General features: G+C 37.4%; 1 protein-coding gene and 1 long non-coding RNA gene across 4 annotated transcripts; both read right to left on the bottom strand.

Moving 5' to 3' along the window:
* Window positions 1–2866: 2866 nt before the first annotated feature.
* On the bottom strand, window positions 2867–5567 carry LOC143878442 (uncharacterized). 2 transcript variants are annotated; one of them, XR_013250966.1, is made up of 3 exons: window positions 4468–4534; window positions 3801–3861; window positions 2867–3082 (listed from the first exon to the last, which is right to left on the bottom strand). It is a non-coding gene; the product is annotated as an uncharacterized LOC143878442 (long non-coding RNA). The 2 variants fall into 2 exon arrangements; XR_013250965.1 differs by lacking the exons at window positions 3801–3861; window positions 4468–4534 and adding an exon at window positions 5335–5567.
* A 543-nt stretch (window positions 5568–6110) lies between these two features.
* Window positions 6111–22765, bottom strand: LOC143879939 (flocculation protein). Of its 2 annotated transcripts, XM_077382641.1 has the most exons (6): window positions 22675–22737; window positions 22070–22555; window positions 21296–21411; window positions 9171–9414; window positions 6653–7837; window positions 6111–6481 (listed from the first exon to the last, which is right to left on the bottom strand). In XM_077382641.1, exons 2-6 carry the CDS (start codon window positions 22454–22456, stop codon window positions 6260–6262), a joined length of 2154 nt encoding a protein of 717 aa, XP_077238756.1. In that variant the 5' UTR covers window positions 22457–22555; window positions 22675–22737; the 3' UTR covers window positions 6111–6259. The 2 variants fall into 2 exon arrangements, with proteins under 2 accessions (XP_077238756.1, XP_077238755.1); XM_077382640.1 differs by having other exon boundaries at window positions 22070–22765.
* Between the last annotated feature and the right edge of the window lie 253 nt (window positions 22766–23018).

The following is a 23018-nucleotide window of genomic DNA, read 5'->3' as shown; positions in this document are numbered from 1 at the left end:
AAAATCTATTCCTGCAAAATATTATATAAAATGTAAATTTACAAGGGGGCGAAGTTTCAGAGGGATACCTCAGATAAGCTTATTTGAGAGCAAGCCACTATAAATAGCACATCACCCATGCTGTTTCAGTCATCTAAACCATTCATTCCATAAAACCTAACATTAATAAGGTGCTCCTAAGAAATCATCTTCATAGGATCATCCTAACCATTCGATCTACATAGGCACAAAATGCACCCATTTTATAGCCTTCCATTTTAAACCACCACAAATCAAGCGTCAGCATAATCCTATGGAGATGACTTCCTACAATTACCCTATCTATGTTAACTCCTATAGGATCAATATCTAACATAAGCCAAACAACATACCTACCTACGCTATTTAAATGAGCTTTCTCAGATGAGCTATCTGAGGTATCGCTACAAAGCAGTGGAAATATTTTTGCCTACAACCAATCAGCACCTAAATCAACTATGTGTAGACTCAATTTTTCAGATTAAGGCTATATGCCCCAGAATCCTTCTCTGAACAAAGGATTATCGAGTGCAGGACCCACTCATGGGCACGGTGTATTGGCTTGATTTCTTGTGGGAATTTGATGTATTGGCCCCCTTTTTCTACTTGGGACACGTCCCTCCAGCCCCCTCCTGTGTATTTATTTCTCCTCTTTTACACCGGAGGGGCTGTCCAAAGTTCTTTTTAAAAAGGCGGATATATCATTTCCCTTTATTGAGGTGTTATAATGATTGGCCCCGCCACTTCAAAAATGATCGAGAGTAAATAATATTTTTAACGTAGTCATCATGAGTAGAAAATTGGTTTTTGATTTGAGTAAAAAGTCCTTCAAGATAGAGAAAGCCTTTCATCTGTTGGTCCCTGCAAGAGGATAAGCTATGCCCCCAAAAATCTTCTCCTTAAGATCATCTTAACCCTCTCCTATAAGTGAAAAATAGGCATTGACTAAATGCAGACAGGGAATGCTATCTATCTATCTATCTATTATAATATAGCAGGATGGGGGTTTCAATGTTGACGCTGATGTCGACAGCCTCCACATCGAGCTTTCAATCCATGTGGCAACCTCATTAAAAACTGCATAAAAACTTAAATTTCCGCATTGTTTCCTACTTATGAGAATTTGTTATAACATTAATTAATTATATCAGGTGAAGTCTATTATACATGAATTGGTTAAATCATAGTCAGCCTCACTCGTGACGCAAACTAGAATGTATTATAATTCAATTCACCTAAGAAAGTCGGGTGCAAATTGGGTCGTGCCCAACTCGAACCCAATAGGTTTAACCCAATTTCTGCGCTTGGTTAGGTTTAGGCCCTTTTGGAAACCCTAACAACATCCCTCTAATTTTATCATGATTTTATTGACACCCAAACCCAGCCTGAACCTAACAACATCCCTTTAATTTTTCATGAATTTATTGAGATCCGAGCCCCAACCGAACCTGAACCCAATACCCATTATTTTGTATTTTTTTTTTCTGATTTTTCCCTTGGCCAACTCGAACCCTGCCCAATTTGTTGTTAAACAAGTTGGGTTAGGGTTAAGAGTTTTTTTTTTTTTTTTTTTTGGGTAGCTAAGTTGGGATTGAACCTGGGACCTCAAGGTCTAGAAACAAAGTCCCAACCAATGAGATTTAAAGGTGAGTTGGGTTTAGGGTTGACACTCATCAACCAGAGGTTGGTTAGGGTTGAGGCATCAACCCGACCCAACCCGGCCCAAGTTGCACCCCTATGAGGAAAGAAAAAATCATTCTGCACACACACACACCCATGCATATAGCATGGGTCACGAATGCTAGTAATTACTAGATAAACAAACATGAGACCATCTTAAATTCACGTTTGTAATCTGAGGAGTTCATCTCGTGTTAGCCCTCATACAGATCTTAATCTGACATTATGCTTTTAAAATGATCCCAACCATCTGCTTAGATGATTTGAACGTAGGCCATTTGCTAGCGACCCGATCAAAAATAATTGTAGGCCATCTACAGTCTTTTTCTTTTCTTTTCTCCACTCACAATTAGTCAGAATTCTGCTAAATTTTCAATAGATATTTTAGCCAAATTGTCCACTGTTAGATTCGTGTCAACTTCTTTGTGTAATTAAATTCTCCTTTAGGCCATGTTTGGACCCATGAAACTTTTTTTTTGTCCATAAAATATTAGTTTATTTTTCCTTTTTTTCAGCCACTTTGCACCATCTCCTCACTCATGCCCTCTCAATTCTCTCCTCCGACCTTTCCACCACTTGTCAAACTAATATTCCCTGGAAAAAAAAAAAAGCACGGTCGTACCCGTCAATGTTCCAAAGAATTTTCTTAATTATCATAATATTACTAGTAGAAATCCCTCAAACACAGGTGGAGTGAGTGTGGTCTCAAAACCTATACTACTTGACAACCATAGGTTTTAGATATTGGTCCTTCAAAATATTATGATCTTTCTGGCCTTTAGAGATTGTGCTTTCTTGGTCACGATCCATTCATATCTCTTGTCGGTCTATTGGATTTTGTGGCTACATTTGGTTCACAATCCAAAATAATTTCACACCTATCCAATGGATATTGGCATACTCACTACAAAAACAAAGGCAACTTCATAATCTTCATATCAAACTTAAAATCCAAAATCATAATGAAAACAAAAAAAAATAAAATGTGATGATCCTCCCCTCAAAGAATCTAGGCCTTTGAATCATCTCTAACCTTAGCATCAGTATCACCATCACTGTCACGCCCCAGACCAAGTTTCTGATCTAGGCACATAACAGCTCCACATATTCATCAAATCACGAATATGTAAGGCATTCTTACTTGGAACAATTCAATAAACAGAGCTACTAAAGCAAAACTAATTTATCAATTCATCATCATAGTTATCAATGCGGAAACTAAACCTCTTGTCCAATGGACTACATCAATTTAAATGAAATTAAATGTCTCGATATTCATTGTAAGTAAAACTTCTGTCTGAATAACTAAAAATAATAAATCTCCTAATATGTCGCCCTTGCTCACTTCCAAGCCCGCGAAATCATGCATCCTACTGTCCATCACCTGTAAAATAGAATGTGTGGAATGAGCTAATGCCCAGTGAAATAAACATATCTACACTTAATAATATAATACCAATTAAATGAAACAAAATAATTGGAAACGTATGTAAAACTGTAATTGGCATAGCAATCTAGCTAGCAAATTGTATAACTGGCATAAACATGCATAACTTGTAACTGTATCTTATAACTGTGCCTGACGCCTAGTGTAGCGAGACTAGTACTGCTAGACTACGTAGCCAACGGAATCTGCCTACTAACTAGTATGAAGCAGAATCACAACCATCTCATACGGGATTTCACCCTTGTAATACCTCGATAAGTGATACTGCGGCTTGATCCGTGACCATTACTTTGACGGCCTAGAAACAGTCTCATACACCAGTAATCATGCAAAACACTTTGTCTCAATGGACATTAACTGTTGCATCTTCACTTGAACAACACTCTGTCCTAATGCAATAACTGCGACTATCAAGTCAAGACTGGCACATATGTGCGTATGGTAGATCCGAACCATGAGTCAATACCATACCATGACTATCAAGTCTAGCCGGCACACCCGTGCATATGGTAGATCCGAACCAGGAGTTGATACCACACTATGACTATTGACCCGTGTAAACCAACACAGTCAATAACAATCATAAATAAGCATAACTTTGCATAAGAAATCATATTCAATATTAAAATAATTGTGGTAAAATAAGTCTACTCACCTGTGGTATTGTCTGAATCGTCTCCCACGAAGTAACTCCTTCGATCACTGTGTAGTATCCCCTACAGTCCATATTAACCCTTAATCAATACTTTGGGTTAATATCTAAGTCCCCCGGGGCAGATCCGTGCCCTCAAAATAAATTGGGAAACTCCCAAAATCAATTTAAAATTTTCAAGTCATTGACAGTCGACTGGCCCTTGACTACTGTTTCAAACATAAAACACAGTATTGACGCTCCAGTCGACTGGCCCGACCAGTAGACTGCCCCTCACCTACTGTTTCTCTACCAAAACACAGTTTTGGCGCACCAGTTGACTTGCCCCGACCAGTCGACTGCCTCCTCGAAAAACTGGTTTTTCGATCAAAACTCGAAAGAATACTAGTTTCTTCCGGATTTCTACCCAAAAACACATCTTTCTTCTTCCTTCAAACATACTAAACATCTTAATAGCTCGATTAACAATCTCCCCCACTTGATAGGGCATCTAACGCGAAAGAGTACGAAGATCTTCGGAAAAAAACCAATTTCCTCAACCTTAATCAATGGTTCTTCAATTGAAGAACACAAAGCTTGATCTAATCATTATAATTACACCAAAATCTTTATTCTCAAGAGGTTTTAATCTCTTTAGGGAGTAAAATAAATCATAATTATATTTACATGCCTCTTGGAAGATAGATTCTCCCAAACTTTTCTTTGTTCTTCTCTCTCAAAAGTTCCACAAGTCTCTCTTAGGGTTTTAGAGTTCCAAAATCTGTAGCTGAAGGGTTTATTTATAGACTCTTGCTTTTAAGAGTCCTAACTTAGCAAGGCTTTTAGAAACCCTAACCCACTCTAATTGAAAACTAACTTATTCTTCTTTTAATTTAATATTTAAATAATTAAATATTTTGGGACTAAAATACCCTCTCCCCCAAAACATCTCCACGTTTTGGACGGTTTGGGGTATTTCAATCACTATCCATGAATCTCTTCCAATACCAATGTCGCAACCAACCAGCCCAAAGGTCCCCATGACCACGCGTACATATACACACATACAAGTATCACAACCCATATTGAAGTCTTGTGATCGATCGAGTTCGTGGAATGTAATTTCATTGCTAGAATAGCTCCAATTGCAGTCTGAAACACATAAGCCATGAATTAATTTATCATGTTTACTAAGATAAACCTAATATATAAGATCAGAAGTGGTTCAGTAGTGGCCGCTATGGCATAGTGGGGTGCCACCTTTAATTGATCTGAATCATCCACTTGATCGGCTTTGCTTCGATCTTTTTGCAGCCTAAGAATAATGCTGATCGTCTATTTCTAACATCCAATGAAGTGGATTTTGGGTTATAGAATATCCAAATTAATTAAGCAAGGCCTATCAAATGAAGTGGTTCTAATAAATCAAAGGTAGGGCTCACTTTACCACACTTGGTAAACTTTATTGTATTACAACTAGCACTCTTGGCCCATGCTAATATTCCATGGAAAAATGATTCATTGTTGCGAAACATGGGCTATGTGTTTGTAATGCTACCTGAAATCCCAATGTCGTAGCCAAACATGAGGCCACCAAAGGCCATGAGAATGGGAACAAGGGAACACGTACCACGTAAACCCCTCAAACTTGTCTTCTCCTTATCCTGCAGGAGCCATTACATTTGGAGCCATCTTTGGCAAGACGATGATAACTAGGAATTCTCACGAAGATATCTCTTAGGGGGTTGGGTTTTATGGAAAAAAGTAAGTAAGTAAGACTCTCTCTCTCTCTCTCTCCCTCTCTCTCTCCCTCTCTCTCTCGTTTTTGACATTTTCTCATCTCTCTCCTCTTCATTGCCTTCTCCTTTTTCCGCCATCTTCTGATCTTATTTTTCTTAGTTCCTTAACAGAAACACGTAGAGTGTGTGATGTGTAGTAACAAGTTTTGCTTTAACAGGGATTTGCTGGCGTCCATGCAGATGGGCTGTTGCATGTGAGAGCAGCCACCTAGTGATCACATGCAGTAGCCCAACCGTGAAATGGGTTTTGCCATGGACGGTTGCAAATACCAAACACCTACGTTGTCTTTCTTTGCAGAGTAATTACAATACAAGAGATTGGTTTGGGTGAGAATATTGGGCCCTTTATTTTCAGTGTTGAGCTATTGTGGGGAGAACAGAGATCCAACGTAGGTCCTTCTAGATGAACAACCCGGATCAACCAAAGAGGTGAAAGACCGTAATAGCTTTGGCTGCCTCATTGAGGTCACGCCCTATTCAAGTAACAATGCGTACACCCTGTACAGACGCTATTACCGGTGGATTAGAAACAGAATTGACAAAATGGAAGCTGAGAATGGCTGGACAGATTTTACAACGAGAATGTCACTTGATTACAAACCCCCCAACCAGCCAACTTTTATATACATTACAGCCCACGCCCTTCTGGTGAGGACTTTGCGCAAAACAAAATAGGCCATGAAATCAATCTGCCTCTGAACCGTCTTCACCCAGGGACTTGTCTTCTCTATCTACCAAATCATACATTGCGTGTCTTCTAGCTCTGTTGCTGCCACCATCCCCTACCTTGGATCTCCCCAGCAGTGATACTACGCCCGTAGTTACGCTGCTTGCAACAGCATCCACATCTCTGGTTCCACTGTAGAAACCTCTGCTTCCCACAACTAATGGGCTATGTTTCATTCCCTGTTGGAAGCCAAGATGAAAACATGTAAGAATTCACAGTGGAGAAACCAGGGCAAGAAATTGCAACTTGAGTTTTTATGGAATCCTTGCGCGATTAAACAAATCAGACCACTAACCTACCAAAAACTTGTGAGAAATTGTAGTAGAGCAATTGCTAAGTTAATTACTTACATGAACACACGAGTAGTTACTGTCCGTGCGAGTCAATACAGCAGGCAGCATCTCCATCAATGGTGGGGGGCTGGTCTGTGTTGAGCCAATGAGCAGCCGCAAGGTCTCTCTCGCACTCTTCTCCACAACTGATTCAGCTTGGTTCATGAGGTGGTTGGGGAGTAGAGGCGAAATCGTGGTAGAAATAGCAGGGCCTGCACTGACAAGATAGCCCGGACCTGAGGAGCAGACACCAATAACAGGAATGTGAACAATGGGGTCAGACATGAAAGGGGTAAATGTTGGTATTTGCTGTGAGCTTGGACCCGTAATGAATGAAGAGACGGGAAGTGGGAACCGCATAAGTGGATCTGGCAGAAAAGCTGGGAAGTCCAGAGAGGGAATGTCAGTCAGATCAAGAGGCAGGTTTGGTGGGATCAAAGAACTAGAAGATCTTGCAACTGATAACAAAGATGACAGAGGTGGCAACGACAGAGGCTCGGCTGATGTGGAAGGCAGATAAGGGGGCGTTACTGTATATTGAAGCACCGATGTGCAAGGAGGGCACCAGCAATAGTATGGAGAGAAAAGAGAGGCGCTTGAGGTAGTAACTTGTGATAATGGAAGACAGAAAGAACGTGAGCTGCAAGATGATGGATGGCTACATGAGCCAAATGTTTCGGGCATGCTTAATGATGGGAACTGGTTGTACTGGCTACCTTCAGAAAGCTTGTCATTTTCGGTTTGATCAGATGTTTGGGTCATACTCAAGGTGGAAGTTGAAGCAATAGGTTGGGTGTCAATGATTGCCAGACTGCAAAGGCTATCTACGCGGCGCCTGAACTTTTCTCGAGCCCCACTTCGTATTGATAATGAGCTTCTAGGAGATCCGTCCTTAAAGGTGTTTGATCTGGGACTCAGACTGCCCGGGTAGAGAGAGGAGTGTGACTTTGCCGATTGACTGGGTGTGGATCGGGAGCGCAAAGTCTTTGACGATGCAGATAAGGACTGTGTGCTCTGATCCAATTCAAGAGAGTCAGATGCAGTTGTAGGTGATGTGGATGACACGGTGTTTGGATTTGATTGTGAGGCACTTGTTGATCCAAGCAAATACGCTTGGAGGTGAGTAGCAAAGCAATCAAGGCGTGACTCAGATATGCCAGTTAGCTGAGCTAGAGATGGCTTACTCCCAAGTAAATCCTTCATCTGCAAACAGAGAAATAAGATTCTCATAATAAAGTCCAAAATATATCTAAAATATATTATGTACCACATCTTAGCACCCAGGAAGCAAAAAACCCACAATATCACATATGGTACGAGTTAGACATGGTTTTAAATTTCCACCAAAACCGACACTAAATGACTGAAGTGTTTCTATTTCTGCGCCCACCAAAACAATACCAAAACCAAAATGCATGCCAAAACCAAAAGCGTAAGTGAATTAGTAATATACTATATTAGTATGTGTTACATAATTATATTGATGTGAAATGCATGTGAAATGAAGTGTGTGTACTATGTACACATAATATGAATCACATGTGATACTAGGCGTTCGATGTTATTAAACCAAAATTGTAATTGCCTCAAAACCAAAATCGTAAGTGAATTAGTAATATACTATATTAGTATGTGTTACATAATTATATTGATATGAAATGCATGTGAAATGTGGTGTGTGTACTATGTACACATTAATATGAATCACATGTGATACTAGGCGTTCGATGTTATTAAACCAAAATTGTAATTGCCTTAGTGTTATTATAAAGGAGATGCCTCAGCAGCAAAGCGATGATTCTGTGAAATGACATGCGGGACCTTGCAAAATATGGTGCCCACCCACCATGATCAATGTTTGTTCCAAATTGGAAATATAATAACCTACTTCAAGTTCCAAGGGTGCCAACGTGTTACAGACGAAAAGGAATTTACTAAGTTACTTTACAAAAGCGGTTAAACAAGGTTTAACAAATGAACCGAATATCATAGGAAACTCACCAAGTCAACTTGAATTTATTTATTTTATCTTTTACAACAAAAAAATGTGCTCCATATGAAAATCAACTTGACTTTATCAAGACAAGCATCAGGTTAAGGGGCTAATCCAGAATCACAGAACCCCAAATGCATCCAAGTACTTGGTAACTTGCAAAACAAGATCACAACCTAAGTTCTTAAAATATGGGTTAGACTGATAATACAACTACAACATAAGCTCTTAAACCAAGGGTCGGAGGGAACCATTGAATTCTACTAGCAAGTGCTTTTATTTTCTTGTTCTACTTGCACATTCAAAGGCTAATGCTCCTAATGTAAAACATAAGGAGCACAACCATCTACTTCGATATCCAGATGTTTAACCTTTACTGGCTCCATTTGTCTCAGTGGTTTAATTTCCCAGTTTTCTAGCATTATCTTTTATGTTTTGTATCGTGTAGCAATTTTCAGTTTTGTTCCACGTAATAACATGCACTTGGGTAAGACAGGAGAAATAGCCTTCAGGAACATCTAAAAATTAAAGAAATACACATACCTTCGTGAGCAACTCAGCCCCAACAACTTTTGACTTCTCAGAGCACCAGAAGTATGAGACTCGACCTACTGGAAGCTTGATTAGGAATGAGCGGCCAGAGGTATCAGCTACAATTTCTTCAATTGTCACGGCTGAGGTTTCAGAATTAGTACTTAATAAGGCCAATCTCTCAGTGCAACCATCATCCCCAGCGAATGAGATGCGCAGATCAGATGAAGGCAAGAGAGTGAGATTCAGATGTCCCCTGCACCAAGGAAAATAACACGAAGGATTTAGTGTTAGGGTAGTTCCAAACAAGTAAAAGCATGAACATTTAACCCAAAATAATAATAAATAATAATACTGATATGACAAGAGACAAATAATTTTCTAAACATAGAGCACTAGGTAGACCACTAGAATCAACTATAAGTAATACTAATTATTTTACCTCCATACCAGACAACACTCTCACTCATTATATAAAATTCCAAGGACACCCTACACTCAGCCAATGTTTTGATTTGAACAATGCTGAACAAAGAAATAAATCAAGAGAAGTGTTATGGTGTAATTACAAGACGAAATAGATTTGAGCAGGGTAGATCCTTTCACCTTCTTCATGAAAAAATTATAAAGGATTCATTAGCCGACCCCAACTAGTTTGGGACAAAGGCTTAATTGAGTTGAGTTGTAGAAAATAGATGGAATCTGTATATCAAAGAACACTGGATATGTTGGCCCGAACACTTTATTTATGCAAAAGATCTCCGTGAACAACTGTGAGTTACTCTGAATCATAAAAAATTTCTATCGACAGCAGTAGCATCTCAGCCTAACATGTGTTCAATGAAGTTGAGGAGAAAAAACAACATAAACGTACATAGTTTCACATTTGGATTTTGGATTTGGCATGCATGTAAGACTAAAGATCAATAACTTCAGAAACTATGTCGCCAATAAGAAGCTTCAAATCAATACAACAAAAACCATATCTTTTTTTTTTTTTTGGAATGATAGAAATTTTATTGAGAGATTTTAAGTGTGTGAAGCTGTTCATCATCAGGTTTTCAACAACTGAATGAAATGTATCCGCACAAATAAAAAAAAATACAACTTTGACTAGTCTTGTAAGTTCTATCAATGAAGGTCAAGAAAATAATAGCCATCCAAAATGTAGAACTGACACTCTGAGATGAGTGAACCAGGAAGATAATGAGACTAAACGAAGTAGTATTGATCCAAAAGGCTAAAATCAGCTCGCTAATTACGAAAAACAAAATAAAAAAAGACATCTGTCGAAAGCATGACTGTGCTGGGCAGGTATGGCTCCTAAAGAATGTGAATGGTATAAAGAAGTGAATAGTAAGTCCAGTGATTGTTTTACTATAAATTCTATGCCACAACTACAACTGCAATATCTGTGATGGGATTAGTATGTTTCAGTGAATTGATAAGGAATACCATGTCGGGAAGGAAAAGCATTACTCCAGTGACTGCTGAGCAACTTTGGTTTCGGTAGAATATGATTGGTTTGAGTAAAGTGGATATCAAAGAAATTCAAAGGTTTTATTTTATATTCTACCCTGTGAATATAACCGAAATAGTCATGATGATGCATACTTCAGTTGATTGTCAAGAAATGTAGCGCAGCACTTACCAGATCCGCGTAGGCGCGTAGCAATTCAAGATATTATTTAAAAAGGGCACTCTTGGTTGGGACTACTTTATTTATTTCGTACTACTTTCATCGACTACTAGTGTCACACAACAAAAGGAAATTATTTACTGGGCTACACATGGCTGACAAAGGAATTTCAGAATATTAATAAGTGTTTAAAAAGTCTCGTGATTTCATAGTAGGAGTGAGAATGTATGCTTCAATGTCATATTTACATGGTTTAACAGGACGGCAGGCCACTGAGCTGTGAGCTAATATGAGCTGTGTGCACCAGTTATGCTCAAACTTTTGCTAACTGCATGTGCCGAATGTTTCTCATTTTTTTTTTTGAAGAATATCGAATGTTTCTCATTGTTCCCATGTTAAATGAATAGAATGCATTTGCAGTGAGATCTCATCATTCCTTTTCAGTATCAGCACTGCCAAACTATAGTTTAGCTGGACAGCAGCAGCAAATTTCACACCCTGCATTAATGCCTTTGATACAGTACATGTTTCAATGACAAGAAAGGATGTAATAATGATAACAATAATAGCAATAACAAACTGTTTAATAAATAAAATAACAATAATAAAATGTAATGAAAGGAGGAAGGCAGGGTCCCAGGCCTTCCACAAAGGATTCATGGACACTGACTGCCAGAGAACATGTTAGTCAGAAAGCACAACTGATTTCCTAAGACCAGAACAAAAACGCTGCACGGAAGATATAGAAAATAAGATACTCTTTTATTTTACATCAAAGTATCATAAATCCATACCCAAGATAACAGGTTCACTTTCTTACATTAGGGAGAACAAAACAACGTTTTCTACATCTCGTCTAAGACCATTCACTCCAGACTGATTTTATTATTATTGAAAAAGGTGGATACCAAGTTATATTAAAAGCAATTGGGGATTGGAGAGAATAACAAATGCTATGTATTACAGGGCCATGGAACTACCTTCTTCCCTCTTAATTCAGAGATCATAACAGAACATCACACACGCCCACTTTACCTACAAATCAAAAGACAGCTTTATTTGGAAAGATGGACAGTGTCACCATTAATAAGCCGAAACACAGAATCCTGCAAATTTTGGTAAACATCAACAGAAACAGGACACCTTTTCCAGCTAAATTATATTTGATAGCAGGCTTAATAGTGGTGAACAGAGTTCATATCAAATAAAGTCATCTTCTGCATCAAAACAGTCTCTGAAGACAATAAGCAAACATATGGTTGACTTGCAAATCACGTCCAATTCATATCATCAATCACATAAAAAAATGTGTATGAGAAAAAGTACAAAAGAGGAGGAAATATGAAGGGAAAGAAAGTTAGTCAAATATATCGCATTATATCACTTCCTTACCATTATAAAAAATAATTATAGTACAACAAAAATGCAGAAAAACACAAGATTGAGACATATTTCCAGTGACAGTCAAATAGCTTTCACAGGGAAAAAGGCTCATTGCTCAATTATTTCACTTCACAACCAATGGAGATATTATTGATCATTCAAAAAAAAAAGAAAAACCAATGGAGATATTATTGCAGTTCTCATGACAACTTCTAAGCTCTGATGCTCACAATGTATATGCTAGCTATGTTATATTATCATATAAAAACTTCATGGTGCCAAAATCAACCAAATGAGTCCCACATGCAAGTGGAACCAAAAGATGGGCCTAAGGCGGACTAGTGCACATAGAAGGTTCAATAAATACAACTTTAAGCAAGTTCAACAATCAGAGAAACAAATAGTTGTGAAACCATAAGAGCATGCATCTAGCATTAAAGAACACAATGGCACTAATCCACATCGGTAAGAGGTTACATGTGTTTCTATAAATGGCAATCTGGAAGACTATGAGTCAGTTTGTATATCCAAGCCTTGATGGTCCAAATTAACTATGCAATTTCAGGAACAAATCCACTAACTGCTTAAATCGTCATTCACACCGCTAATCAGTTCATAGGGAGCCCTACAGTTTAGAAAACAAGGTGGGCAATAGATGTATGAAGACTAAAGCAACTTGTACTTGTTGACAAAGACTTGCAGTAAGGAATGATTCATAGAGAGTTCACATTGAGTAACAAACATTGCCCTACATTGAAAAGTCAAATGGCCTTTGCATATTGTCTCACTCTCTTCCTCTTTCTTAGTCTGCACATGGATAATTGATGCCGCCTGCATCAGAACTCCAGCCCATAACTCTTCACCACAGGGCCATAAGGCAAGCCTTCAATGCCCATTAAGGAAGAGAATAAAAGGCAAAAGGGCTAAAAATTACTCATATATGATGACATCAGCATGATGTCATCCTTATCATACCAACCTGATCAGGTGGCCCACATCTTTCAAATTTGCAAAAAAAAAAAACACGGAACAGTGACCTTTGTCGATAATTTTGGGATTTTTTAAATGAATTTTGGTGACATTTGGAAGGGGTTTATAAAAACTCAATTATACATCTGCAAGACAGATTGCAAGAGCTTGGAGTTTCCAATTCTCAAACTTTACAAAGAGAAAAGGGTAGGAATTGGAATAATAGAGATAGGAAGGGATAAAACAAAGAATTTGAGTTTGAAGGGAAAAAAGGTTTCAATAACATCTACTTTTCCTAGTTTGCAAAGTAGGAATATGGGACAAAACACTAACATGGATAACCATTCAAAAAAAAAAACATCTACCTTTCCTAGTTTGCATGGTAGTGAAATTCCTGCATTTGTGGGCTGTGTACGCAGCAGGATTAATTTAGTGAGGAGGTTTTAGGTTAGAATTTTCAGGGTTTTCTTATTATAGTACATTGACAAAATGCAGGGAAGAATTTAAAATATATAGGGATCCTATGTTTAGGGATAGGTTAGAATGGAAGAAAATGATTCACGTAGAAGAACCCAACTAGAACCAGGATTAGAGCTGGGTAGATTCCTTCTATCTTCTTCATGAATTTTTTCTAAAGGATTCTTTTAGCCGACCCCAACTAGTTTGGGACAAAGGCTTTGTTGAGTTGAGTTGAGTTGAGTTGAGTTGAGTTGAGGGATCCTATGTTTAGGGATTTACATAGGGAAAATAGTCACAGATTTTCTACATGTGATGTTTTCTTGGAATTCTCAGAATTGAATAGACTTTGGTGCTTCTAAACCTAACTTATATTGATATTCTTATTCCGTCTCAATTCTTTCAGCATAACTTTGAGCCCGATGATGATGAGGCCTGTAAGAAGATGAATAATAATGCTTATTGAATAATTTTTTATTTTTTTTTTAACAGGTGCTTATTGAATAATAATGCTTATTATCATGTGTTTTTAAGGGTATGCTTATTATGATGTGTTAGATGGGGGTAAGAAGTAAAGTTAGTCATGACCATGGTTTTAAATTTTGACCGAAATCCAAAATTTTGGTTCCGAAATTTCGGATTTTGGTCGAGAAACGAAATTGAAATATGGTATACCCAAAACGATAGTCTTTTTCGGCAGAAATTTCAAAATATTTAAACAATATTTTCCCGAAATTTCGGCCGAAATTCCGCACATAAATAAATGGGGCGATGATATTTTCACTCCCCCTGCATTACGTGCACGCTCCCATTATAACGTGATTTGACGTGAAAAGTGGGCAACTTTAACGCTTTTTGACATCAAATCAAGTTACAAGGGGAGCGTGCGCGTAATGCAGGGGGAGTGAAAATATCATCTCCCAATAAATAATGTTTTTAAACGTTTACGGGATTTCAGAAAGCAATTTCAGATTTCAGCTGAGACCGAAATGGGTACCGAAACCGAAACTTAAAACCATGGTCATGGCAGAGTAGTGCAGGGCTGCAGGCTTAGGGGCCAGGCCTCCTTGACTATGGAAAATCTATTTTGATTTAGGAAGTTCAGATTGCAAGATAAATGCAACTAGGTCTATGATGCTCAGAGATAATTAAGAGACTCTCCACTTTTTGTTGAATGGTAAAGAGACTTTTCACCTATGATTTATCCGACACTTTGAATTTATTGCTGACACACGTGTGGTGTCTTGTCCGACACGACACCCGTGTCAACACTCCTTTTGTCACCTTTAAATGTGTTGCTAGATGTGTCAATAACTCTATATGTATGTACGTGTATGAGTGTGCCACTGTTTCTAGATTTTAGGGGTTGCCATGTCAGATACCTCGTATCCGTGTCAAAACTCGGCACACAAATCTCTGTACGCAAATCATGATTATATGTACTTTCTATTTTAGCAGTGTCCCCGTTTCTAAATTTTGGGAGTTTGTCGTGTCTGACACTTGTGTCTGTGTCCACATATCATAGCTTTTCGCTTAATGAAAAGACCCAGCTACACCCTAACAATCTAGAAGCAACATCCCAACACTTAAAGATTTCCAAAGAACAACATCGAGGAGAAAGAAAGTCCCAACCAAAACTAGCCTAAAGTCGAACTCCCAGCACTAGAAAATTTCCAAAAAACTTCAAGGACGAAGAAAGAACTAGAAGGCGAGGAGAAGTGATGAGGACTGCATTTACACTGAACTAAAAGTTTTAATCAGAGCTTCTTTTTCTTCTATTAGTCATGCTCCTCTATTTTCTTTCTTCTTTCGTGACCAACCTAGGAAACCTTTCAAGAAAATGAGGGAGACCAAGTCCATTTCTATCAATCCTCAAATCTATCGAGTGACATCTTCTACAGATATTCCCGTAGACTTCTGCGAAAGATGACTATGTCCCTTGATGATCTATTTGTCACCGACATCAGGAAAGGTGAGTTTTCCCCACCATGGTTTCAAATTTCGGTTTCAGCATAAATTTTGGACCTAGCCGAAACCGAAATTTTAGCCGAAATCCAGAAATTTTGGTCGAAATTCGGTAAAGACACTCGAAATGTCGATTTTTTGGGCCAAATTTTCGGTAATTTTGGCTGAAATTTGGAAAAGGAATAAAATAATAATATTTTTTTCCAAATTTCGCCAAAATTGACGAACGTTTCGCCAATTTCGGTTTCGGTATTGACCAAAATCCGAAATTATTTTTTTCCAAATTTCGACGAAATTTCGGCAGAAATTGGTACGTTTCGCCAATTTTGGTTTAGAACAAAATCCCAAATTTCGGATTTCGGACGAAATTTAATACCATGTTCCCCACCATAGCATGTTTTTTGCTCTCCTACAGACTATAAAAAGCTTGGTACAGGAGCAAAGCCCTATCATAGACCTCTAACTATTCTCAAAAGCTTTTTGCAACCAGAGTTGCCTCTGCAAAATGAATATATCACCTAAAAAAAGTATTGCTCTAAGAATGTCCCAAAAGACCTCATGATGAATAATCTAGAGTGATTCACTATTGAGAAGATGTAATTAAAGGCCTTGTGCAAATGATACATTGTTCCAACAAAAATAATCAATGAAAGCCACCATACCAAGGGGGAATTTATATAAATTCTAGAGTTGAACATGTGTCTTTACTCTTTAGTGCCTTTTTTCACCCAAATTTGATCATACACTACTACGATTTCCTTTAGTATATTACAATCCATTATTATGAAGTGTTTAGAAATGATGGGATTGCCAGATTAAATTTTGCTAGATTAGAGAGGAAATTTTGTATAAATTTCCTTATTTCACTCAAATTTGATCACACACTACTACGATTTCCTTTAGTATATTACAATCCATTATTATGAAGTGTTTAAAAATGATAGGTTTGCTAGGTTAAATTTACGTGGATTTTTTTTTTCTTTTTTCCAAGTTTGTAAGTTTCTTTTCTTATTTTCTTCATTTTTCTATTTTCTATATTTTTAGCGAAGTTTATGATTTATGATCCAACATTACAATTAGATTCTGTCCACCGCTCTAATGCTTTGGACTAGGATTCTCAATCTGACAACAATAGAGATGGCCACCTCCTTGACTATGTTCAGGGGCTGCATCATTGACATTAATTGTGTTCATACTACAGATTGACACCAAAAACTCAAGCAAATAAACTGCCCAATGAAGAGGACATCCAAGCACCCTGTCTTCTGTAGAAAGGGGTTGAACAAGTATTTCTCCAGCAATTACCTAAAGAAACCCACCAATTCTATATTCTATAGTTTCTCCCATCTATTTATAAGAAACCACAAGAATGTTTGATTGAAATATGATGCATAATGCACTTGTAATAGAATGCAACATACGTGACAGAAGCCGGCATATTTAACATTCTTTGAGCCATATCTATGTATGCGCAGAAATATCAGTTTCCCATGTACATTATCATATAACTCATCCAAACAACTGAAGTACATCGAAAACATAATTGATACCAAAACCTAGGGGTGGCCAGAACCGAACCAGAACCGAAGAACCGAACCGGAACCGAACTGTTTAAAAATACTTTGGGTCCGGTTCGGTTCCACTGATGAAGAACCGAACTTATTCGGTTCGGTTCCGGGTCTAATGTTCTTAGTTCGGTTCTGGAACCGAAGAACCGAACTTTTGAATATATATAATATTTTTTATATTTCTATTATACATATACTTATTAATATAAATTACTTATAATATTAATAAGTAATAGTTAATACTATTCTTATAATAAGAAAGTAACTTATATTATAACTTTAATTAAAAGTTTTTATAAATTATAATTAGTAATTAGTAATTAGCCATTAGAACCGGAGAACCGGACCAGACCGAACCGATTATGTTCGGTCCGGTTCGGTTCGGTCCTACTATGTACTACGGTTCGGTTCGGTTCTTACGGTTCATGGAACCATGAACCGGGAACCGAGAACCGGAAAAAAAAGTAACCAAGGACCGCAAACCGAACCGGTTGGCCACCCCTACCAAAACCATTCACGGCTTTAATCCTTCATGCAACTTTAATTCACGGATTGCATGCTCAAATATTTTATGACCATTTTCATTATCTACACATTGCTCAAAAACTCGAACTAAGACAGGAAGTCATCTAAGGCAAAAGGGACTTGACCGTGGCATAACCGAGTTTACTTTCACAAATCAATGATTGACGCAATCAATCATTTCTCACGTAAATTTTTCAGTAACTCAGGCAAGTCAAAGGAGTTTTCAGTTGACATGGTAGTGACAAAGTTGGACATGGACTAGAAGTTGGCCAATGTAAAGTTGAGTTGACTAGGGCTAGTCGATTGTTGACTAGAAGTTACAAATTCAGGCACTTACCGAGGTGTTAGTTTGTCTTATTTATTTGAACATAGGACAGACTGACGTGTGTCAAGCCTAATTCTAAGCCCCACCGCCACACACAGACCAACACACCAGCAAAAAAAAAGGAAGTTGGCATGAAGTATTTAATTATGTCTCCTCCTATTTCTAATATAAATGAGTTAATGAAAAAAGGAAAGTTATTTGGGGAATGGCATAACTCTATCCCTCTTCGCTCACATTCTATTTCCTAATGTACAAGTAAGGAAATAACAAATGAAAGAGAAACTAAAAACAGTATAGTGGCAATTTCATCATTATATTTCCCTCTCTCTTTGTACCTTTTTAATATAAAAGATATGTAGTCCGTGAAAGACAAATAATAAGTTATTTAGGGCTGCAAAGTACTACTATATTGATTGCATAGTATTAGTATCTCCCCTTTCTGAGGAAATAAGCGGAGTCACACGATAAAATAGGACAAAAGGTGATAGAAAAAATAAAACTGGACTACATAAAAGAATCCCACGGGTGGGACAATAATAGCCAACTGACGAGTTGATTGAGTTCAAAAATCTCAGCAGCCAAACAAAACTAGCCATTAATATTGTTTGGCGTAGGGCAAGTTATTCTCTTTTGGCTCAACAACCCTATGGTTTGCATTTGAAGTAAAAGTACCAAGCGTACTCGATAACTTGTTAAAAAAAACTAGATAGATTAAAATGTATTAGGACCCTCTAGACCCAAAAACATATCCAAGTTCCAAGCCAAGCTGATGAGTTTTATAAACATTAGTATGAATTATTCCAACATTATGTGGATGGGCTCAATCACAAGGCTTACAAACAAAGATTAAATAAAAAGCTTTTGGTGCTATCAGTCTTTCTGTTATGTTGACAAGATATATGATATCGCTCTAAAGAAAACTACAATAGCCAATATGTTTACAATATCCATCTACGAATAAACCATGACAATGACTATTGAAACCCATTTTTATGTTAATTAAGATGATTGTAAGAATAGTTGTTTATTATCCACCATAGTTGCCATAGTAGAGTGTGAGGGTGAGAACCGATGCAGGAAGCGAGAGGTTTAAAAAAGAAAATAAATGTGAGAGGAAACATGTGTGAAGCATCATTTTTATTTTTATTTTAAACTGTGAAGCCATTATCAAAAGCATATGAAACATGTAATAAGCCTCATTGGAAGCATGATTTTAAATTTCCATAAACCGACACAAACGGCCGAAACGTTTCTGTTGCCATCCCCACCAAAGCACATATTATCAAAACCAAAACACATGTTGAAATCAAAACCGTAAGTGTATTATTAGTGGTACATTATACTGGTAAGTGTTACGTACTTATATTTATATGAATTGTAAGAATAGTTGTTTATTATCCACCATAATTAAGATGATTGTAAGAATAGTTGTTTATTATCCACCATAGTTGCCATAGTAGGGAGTGAGGGTGAGAACCGATGCAGGAAGCGAGAGGTTTAAAAAAGAAAATAAATGTGAGAGGAAACATGTGTGAAGCATCATTTTCATTTTTATTTTAAAGTGTGAAGCCATTATCAAAAGCATATGAAACATGTAATAAGCCTCATTGGAAGCATGATTTTAAATTTCCATAAACCGACACAAACGGCCAAAACGTTTCTGTTGCCATCCCCACCAAAGCACATATTATCAAAACCAAAACACATGTTGAAATCAAAACCGTAAGTGTATTATTAGTGGTACATTATACTGGTAAGTGTTACATACTTATATTTATATGAATTGTATGTGAAATGCGGCGAACATATTATGTAAAAATATTTATATGAGTTACATGTGAAATGTGGTGTGTGCTGAATTATCATGCATGCACGATAGCGTATATCACCAAGTGTTCGATGCTGTTAAATCATTATGAGTAGTTTTTAGTTATGCGATGGCTTTTGAGTGTGTATTAGTGCTTACAGCTTATTCAAGTACTTCGTGAAGTTTCATCTTAAATGCCCATTTGCATATGCTTCTTTTCTTTTTTTGTTGAATGGTTGCCCATTTGCATATGCTTCTATGTGTTTTCGTGATTTTACATGATTTTCATCGAAATTTCTATCTGAAATAGACATTTCAATTTCTGTCAGGACTGAAACGCATACTGAAACCGTAAATCTTGATTAGAAGCAAACGAGAAGAGTATAGAAAGTGATAGTGTTATAGTAGGTTAGAAAGGGTAGAGTTACAGGTAGTAAAGAGGACTCGATGGCTTATTAGAATTACAACTTTTGGTATTTATAGTTTTATACGTTTTCTTCATTTAGGGGTTTTTTCTTCTTCTTTTTTGAATGGCATTTATTCATTTAGTTTAAATATTAAGTTTACGGAAAATATTCACAAATGTTCTATTTGAAACTTAGGATGACCTTTCAAGTTACAAATACACTCTTTCGGCATTATCAAAGGGGAAAACACGCTTTTAGAAAGAAAAAAAATCACCAAAATAGGGAGTGAATTCTTTTTTTTCTGAATGGTAATAGGGAGTGCATTCCTACTTTAAGAGGAAGGGTGTAGGTAGCACGCTTTCGCTAAATTTCAGAATTGGGAAAATTTTAGCTTCCAAAGCGAGCTTCCAACATGATGAGTGAGGGTAACTAAGTAATATATACAAACATATGCACAATTACATATACACATATTTGGCAAATCTAGAAACAGTTACTTCTTGGATTCTCAAAATAAACCTCAACAATGTTCTTGCGCCTTTGATAAAAAAAACAGTGTTAATTTTCATTAGTCTTGAATGAGATGAAACCTTGGACTTTCGAAGCATAAGGGTTTTCCTACTCGTAGAACACCTTCAACATCCCTGGCTTGCAAGATGGACATACAGATTTTTTTTAAAAGAAAGGGTATGATCCTTCTTAGTAACAATGTCAAGAAATAAAGTAAGCAGCTTTAACTTACGTTATACTATAAGCATAACAAACAACTTCAAAAATAATTAAACTTGACCAAGCCAAACTATTCTTTTCATAGAACAAAGCACAAACCCGTGCACCCATCACCATCATCAGAAATTTGGCATGGAATAAGCTACATGACTCGCATCAAAGAAAATTTAAAATGCAAAAAAATACCACGCATCCAAAAATGTTTTTTTGAAAAGTATATGAACAACTCCAAAAATGTATATAATAACAAAACAAAAAAGCATATGAACAACTCCCAGCTTTGCAGAATCCACGGGTTCCAGCAATTTCATAATACATGCATACAGATATTTGTACATACTTGATACTTAATAACTACAGTTACCTTGTAGCAGTGGGAGACAAAATACTCCCTTGCTTGATGACCTTTCCAACACGTACTGATACGAGAGGGAGGCACAAGCACCTTGCTAGCATACCCACTTCAGGTGCCTCGAAATGCTGTTCATGGTTAAAGGACTAAGATGTCAGGCATTGACAAGAGGACATGAAACATAAGATACAAGGTGCATTTCCCATCACAGAGAAGAAAAAAAGACAAAAAACATCTTAACTACCACAATCAAAAAACGGGGTGTGAATATCTCTTGTTGTATTTAGTATTTACAATATTTATTTACCCCATAGTAAAATATCAATGCAGTTGCACCGTTTCTGAGCCAAAATTAAGTCACCAAACCAACCCATACATTAAACTACCAAAGGAATAGCTAAAGTATTGACTAGCATCAAGAATTCTACACAAGGACATCTGTTAATCATAAGGCTCTCAAGAATGGCATCAATTCCTGGAAGACGTGGGTGGGTTTGAAAAATGTTTTCTGAACTAATTCTATTTATTTATTGTGTTTCTTAAAAAAATCATTGAAAACATACCCTCAAATTCAAGTACCAGTCAAAAAAATTATATTTAATGTGTTTCAAAAAAATCATTGAAATTTAAAAAAAAAAAAAAAAACCCTTGGTCAGCTTGCACATACGTGATGTGGAGAAATTTACACAAAATACCCTCAAATCTACAAGCGGGTATGGATGAAAAAATATGGAGTACCTACATTTGATAGCAGAAGTGCATAAAGACATGATGCAAAAAACAGACCTGACTTAGATGAGCCAGAAGCCGATCTTCAGCGACGCCACCGGACACATTAAGCTTGAGCAACGGCTTCAACCTTTCATCAGCTCGGCAGGCACCGATTGCCTGCAAATCCAGAGCTTCAAGCCACTGTAGAAACCCATTTTCCCTATCGCTCCTTTGAAGCAACAAATCTCCGTCCCCATCTTCGCCAAAAATCCCCCTCAGTCTCTCCGCTAGACCAGCGTTTCTTCTGCTCTCTTGAACAACATCAGATGGTTCAGAAGATTCAACAATCTCCCTAGATACCACTCTGGACAAAGATTCATCACCATGTTGTTCCAGATCCCCACGATCAGAACTCTCGATATTCCCATCATCCGTAAAACCCTCTTTCTTTGGGGAAACCATGGCTAGTCACCAAATCCAAACGAAAAAAAACGCCCCGGAAGCGAAACCCTAGTTTGGAATTTGCAGAAGCTGCAAGTCGGTCGCGAAACCCTAAAAAACCTTCAGATCGAACAAGAAATCGATCAACAACGCTAGAAATTGAAACCAGAACGTAGACAGGGGAAATTTCGGATACAAGGAAACAAAGAGATAGGGAGAAAGAATCTCTGAGAACGAACCCTAATAAAAGAACCCTAAATTCGAAGATCCGATAAAAGAGGATATGAGAAGGAAAGCAGAGGGACCGGAAATCTCCCCCGTTATCGTCGTTACAATTGACAGCGCGAGAGAATGATCTTGTTATATATATATATTAGAGCATCCGGATTTGAAATGGTTTATAAATTGCGTGTGTATAAAGGGAGTTTCGGGTCCGACGGAGACTTGTGGGACCCATGCTTTTACAGCTTGGAAAAAAAATATCAGTGGCCTTGTATGAGTTGATATTTCCACCCTTTTCTTCCGTCAGACGGGTGTAAAATAATGGGCCCAATCACATCAAAACGTGAGCTTTAATAATAAT

This window comes from Tasmannia lanceolata, unplaced genomic scaffold, assembly GCF_043159265.1.
Source record: "Tasmannia lanceolata isolate RefF3 unplaced genomic scaffold, GAP_Taslan_0.1 ptg000006l, whole genome shotgun sequence".
NCBI classification, from domain to species: Eukaryota; Viridiplantae; Streptophyta; class Magnoliopsida; order Canellales; family Winteraceae; genus Tasmannia; species Tasmannia lanceolata.
Note: the sequence above shows the minus strand (reverse complement) of the source record. Positions and strands in the feature narration are given on the sequence as shown.

Coding starts and splice junctions, on each gene's coding strand:
- LOC143879939 (XM_077382640.1), bottom strand. CDS start 22,456: ATGGTTTCCCCAAAGAAAGAGGGTTTTACGGATGATGGGAATATCGAG. Junction 21,412..22,069: donor TTCTGGCTCATCTAAGTCAG/GTCTGTTTTTTG, acceptor AACCATGAACAG/CATTTCGAGGCACCTGAAGT. Junction 7,838..9,170: donor GGGCTGAGTTGCTCACGAAG/GTATGTGTATTT, acceptor CTCTGTTTGCAG/ATGAAGGATTTACTTGGGAG.